Below are 3,865 nucleotides of genomic sequence, written 5' to 3' on the forward strand. Positions count from 1 at the left end.
CTTGGAAGGGTTTTGCTGCTTGTTTCTTGGCAAGTTTGCCAGTGAAGAGTTTCTCCAAAGTAGGTTAATCTTGAGAGCTGTTTCCCCAGGACCTTTAGCCCCGGAGAAATCCCTAAGGAGCAAAGGTCAGTGCTCTTTTGAGCCTTCTTTGGGGACAGACTATGTGATTCAGTGCAGAAAGAATCCTAGGGAGAGACAGAACACATGGCCCACGGGTAAAATGCATATAAAGGGATGAAGATTCTTTAAGATGGTACCTAGTTTTCCCTGAAAAATTCAGTGGTTCCTAAGTTCTAAACCATATCTGCTGCCATTCACTTTCTCCTGCGATGAAGGCTCCAGCCTACGGGGCCAAAGTGACCCTTGGTATAACTTCGTTGAAATCAGTGGAGTTGCAGGGGTGGTGGAAATGGCCCATGAACTTGAAGACTAAACTGTATGTGAATGGGTCAGTCCTGATTCCTAATAAAGGAGTCCCAAGGGAGTTCAGCCCCCCGTTTACCCAGCGGTACTGTAGATAGGATAATAAACTGAGATCACTGAACTCTCCTCTGTAACTGCCCCAGCACCACAAGAAGGGGGAGGAATAGTGACAGTTGGTCACTGCATCTCCTCCACAGAAGGAATAACCCATAGACTCAAGGGTCAGATTTCCTTGTACTGAGCATTGGCTATGCAAGGACCTGTTAATCAGTCTGGAAGAGGGGCTGGCATTTAGATTTTGTACTAACATGAAAAAGTTCTTTGCTTTCTGTATACCACTCCATGGGCCTAGACCGTTGGAGTTGTAGCACACCCCCTGCCCCCAAGCCCTAATACAAGGATTGCCCTAATAAAGAAAACACCTAGTTGAGAATAGAAGCGTGTTTATCTCACTTTATTAAAATTGGACAAATTGAGTCCTGGTACAAAAGTCCTCATTAAATCAATATTCTACACCTATTATTCTTTACTTTAGGCCCCCTTCAAATAAAGACAGTTGTGTACAGGCCTGCCCTCGCTCCACGATCGGAGGAAGAGGACTTTGGAGAGATTATACTGCAATAGCAAGGAACTCTTTATACAGCGCTTTTCATCTATAGATCCTGAAACGTTTTACAAAGGAAGGCAAGTGTCATTATCCACTATTTACAGATGGGAAAACTGATGCACAGAGAGGGGAAATGACTTGCCTAAGGTCACACAGCAAACCAGTGGGAACAGAACCTAGGTCTCCTGGCCCAGTACCCTAGTCACTAGACCATGCTGCCTCCTACTGGGAGGATCAAAATGACTTGGATTCCCACCTATCGAACTCCCAACCTATCAATAAATGTCATCTAAGCCTCCCAGATCTTCTCAACCCTGTCTGATTGCTCATCATCTCATCCCTTTCCCCTTCCCTGTTGCCTGTTTCCCTACCTTCTCTAAATCCAACCCCTTCCCCAGTCTCTGCAGAAAAGTCCCAAACCCCATGCCCCCAATATCTCAGGACTAAAAGGGCAGAGATTGGAGAGTAGGGGGTCAGTGCATGGAGAAGGAGGGGATCTCACCTGTGTAAAATCTGGAGCAAATTAGCAAGGGAGGAAAGAACAGCGGCAGCAGAGCAGCTGGGTGTCTGAGCTGAGAAGCAGCGAGCATCTAGCAGCAACAGCAGAGAGTGATCCCCAAACTCCCCCTTGCACCCGATCCAGCAGCAAGTCCCACCCTGGCCAGTACAAAAGGGATTGACAGGGATTCTATGAGCGATGGATTTGTAACAGCTGATGAGCCCCCTGTGAGAGGAGGGGGAGGGAAGATTGCAGTTGAGCCCACCCACCCCACACGAGAGCAGGAGGTGAGGACTGGCTCTTTGTGAGCGGCAGGCTGCATAAGAAGAAAAGTGGTGGGGGAAAAATGCCAGGCTGCCTGCAGAAGACTTGGAAAGGAGCGAAAGGTTGGAGCACTTGTGACCGGGGATCTAGCCGCGCTTGTCAGAGTTCAAGAGCTGGAAGGGTCGCAGTTTGTGCTTCTGAGATGCAAGAGGAGGAATAAAGAGGAGGCAGTTTGTGTGCCGATGGGGACGTAGCACCAGTGAGATCTCTGGGGACAGCAGGACAAAGGGAACTCATGGATGGGCTTTACCTGCTAGGAGGGGGAGATGGGCTGGAGATGATCAATGACACCCTCAGCAGGACAAGTTGGGTGGAGGAGGACAACTCGGAGCTGTCCTTGCGGGTGGCGATGGCTGCCCTGCTCTTCTTCCTCATCCTCTCTACCTTGCTGGGCAACACCCTGGTGTGCGTGGCTGTGATCAAGTTCCGGCACCTGCGCTCCAAGGTCACCAACTTCTTTGTCATCTCGCTGGCTGTCTCCGACCTGTTCGTGGCCGTGCTGGTGATGCCGTGGAAGGCAGTCGCTGAGGTGGCCGGCTTCTGGCCTTTCGGGGGCTTCTGTGATGTCTGGGTGGCCTTTGACATCATGTGCTCCACAGCCTCCATCCTCAACCTGTGCATTATCAGCGTGGACCGGTACTGGGCGATCTCCAGCCCCTTCCGCTACGAGAGGAAGATGACCCAGCGAGTGGCTTTCATCATGATTGGCGTGGCTTGGCTGCTCTCCATTTTGATCTCCTTCATCCCTGTGCAGCTGAGGTGGCACAAAGCCAGTGAGCTCCTTGCTCAGCAGGAGCCCAGCTCCAACTCCACACAGGGCTCAGAGGAGAACTGTGACTCCAGCCTCAACAGGACCTATGCCATCTCCTCATCCCTCATCAGCTTCTACATCCCCGTGGCCATCATGATCGTCACGTACACCAGGATCTTCCGCATCGCTCAGCGGCAGATCCGCAGGATCTCCTCTCTGGAGAGAGCTGTGGAGCATGCCCAGAACTGCCACAGCAATGACTGCCCCCACGAGGCCTCTCTGAAGAACTCTTTCAAGAAGGAGACCAAAGTCCTCAAGACCCTCTCCATCATCATGGGAGTCTTCGTCTTCTGCTGGCTGCCCTTCTTCGTGCTCAACTGCATGGTGCCCTTCTGCGACCTTGGCCTGCACGATCCCGGGGAGCTGCCCTGTGTCAGCGAGACAGTCTTCAACATCTTTGTCTGGTTCGGCTGGGCCAACTCCTCCCTCAACCCCATCATCTACGCCTTCAATGCTGACTTCAGGAGGGCCTTTGCCACCATCCTGGCCTGCGGCCGTCTCTGCCCCAGCAATGTGGTGGAGACGGTGAATTTCAGCAATGAGCTGGTTTCCTACCACCATGACACCACCTACCAGAAGGACGTGGTGACTCTCAGCGACCCGCACCTTCTCCCCCATGCCACCCTGCAGGCAGAAGACAATGAGCTGACTTTTGACAAAGTGTCGCAGATCTCCAAGACCTCCCACAACAACCATGCCAACGCCATCTTGCCAGCCGTGGTCCATGTGGAGTGCGAGATGGATATATCACTGGAGAAGATCACTCCCTTCACCTCCAGTGTGCTGGATTGAAAAGGGATCAGGAGAGGGAGTCGGGGCGGGGAGATGGGATATGGCAGAGAGAGGTCTGTAGCAAATGGCCCAGTTTCTGGGGAGTGTGCATACAGGGGAGGGAGGAGAAGAGGAATTGCTACCCCTCTGCCTGGGAAGGAGTTTGTATTTATGTATTAGCAAGTATGTTTGTGTCTTCCTTTGTTTCTCTGATATACTCAGAAGATGACTTTCTAGGGGACTGGATGGCTTGGGGGGATGGTGCTTTTCACCTTGAGTCTACGGGTTCAAACCCAGGGCCAGCCCAGGTTGGTAGTGAATGGAAGTGGTTGATGTCTGTTGGGTGCCTTATGTCAAATGAGTTTGGTGGGTCTCAGTGTAGTTCCTAGGAAAAAGAAAACTCCCTTGTCATAGTTGTCAGTAGCTTCCT

The 3,865-nt window shown here is 51.6% G+C and overlaps 1 protein-coding gene across 1 annotated transcript; it reads left to right on the top strand.

The window, feature by feature from the left end:
* The first annotated feature begins 26 nt into the window (after positions 1 to 26).
* On the top strand, positions 27 to 3,865 carry LOC140903520 (D(1) dopamine receptor-like). The gene has a single exon (XM_073324905.1). It carries the CDS (start codon positions 2,089 to 2,091, stop codon positions 3,454 to 3,456), a length of 1,368 nt encoding a protein of 455 aa, XP_073181006.1. The 5' UTR covers positions 27 to 2,088; the 3' UTR covers positions 3,457 to 3,865.

This window comes from Lepidochelys kempii, chromosome 26 (genome assembly GCF_965140265.1).
Source record: "Lepidochelys kempii isolate rLepKem1 chromosome 26, rLepKem1.hap2, whole genome shotgun sequence".
NCBI classification, from domain to species: Eukaryota; Metazoa; Chordata; order Testudines; family Cheloniidae; genus Lepidochelys; species Lepidochelys kempii.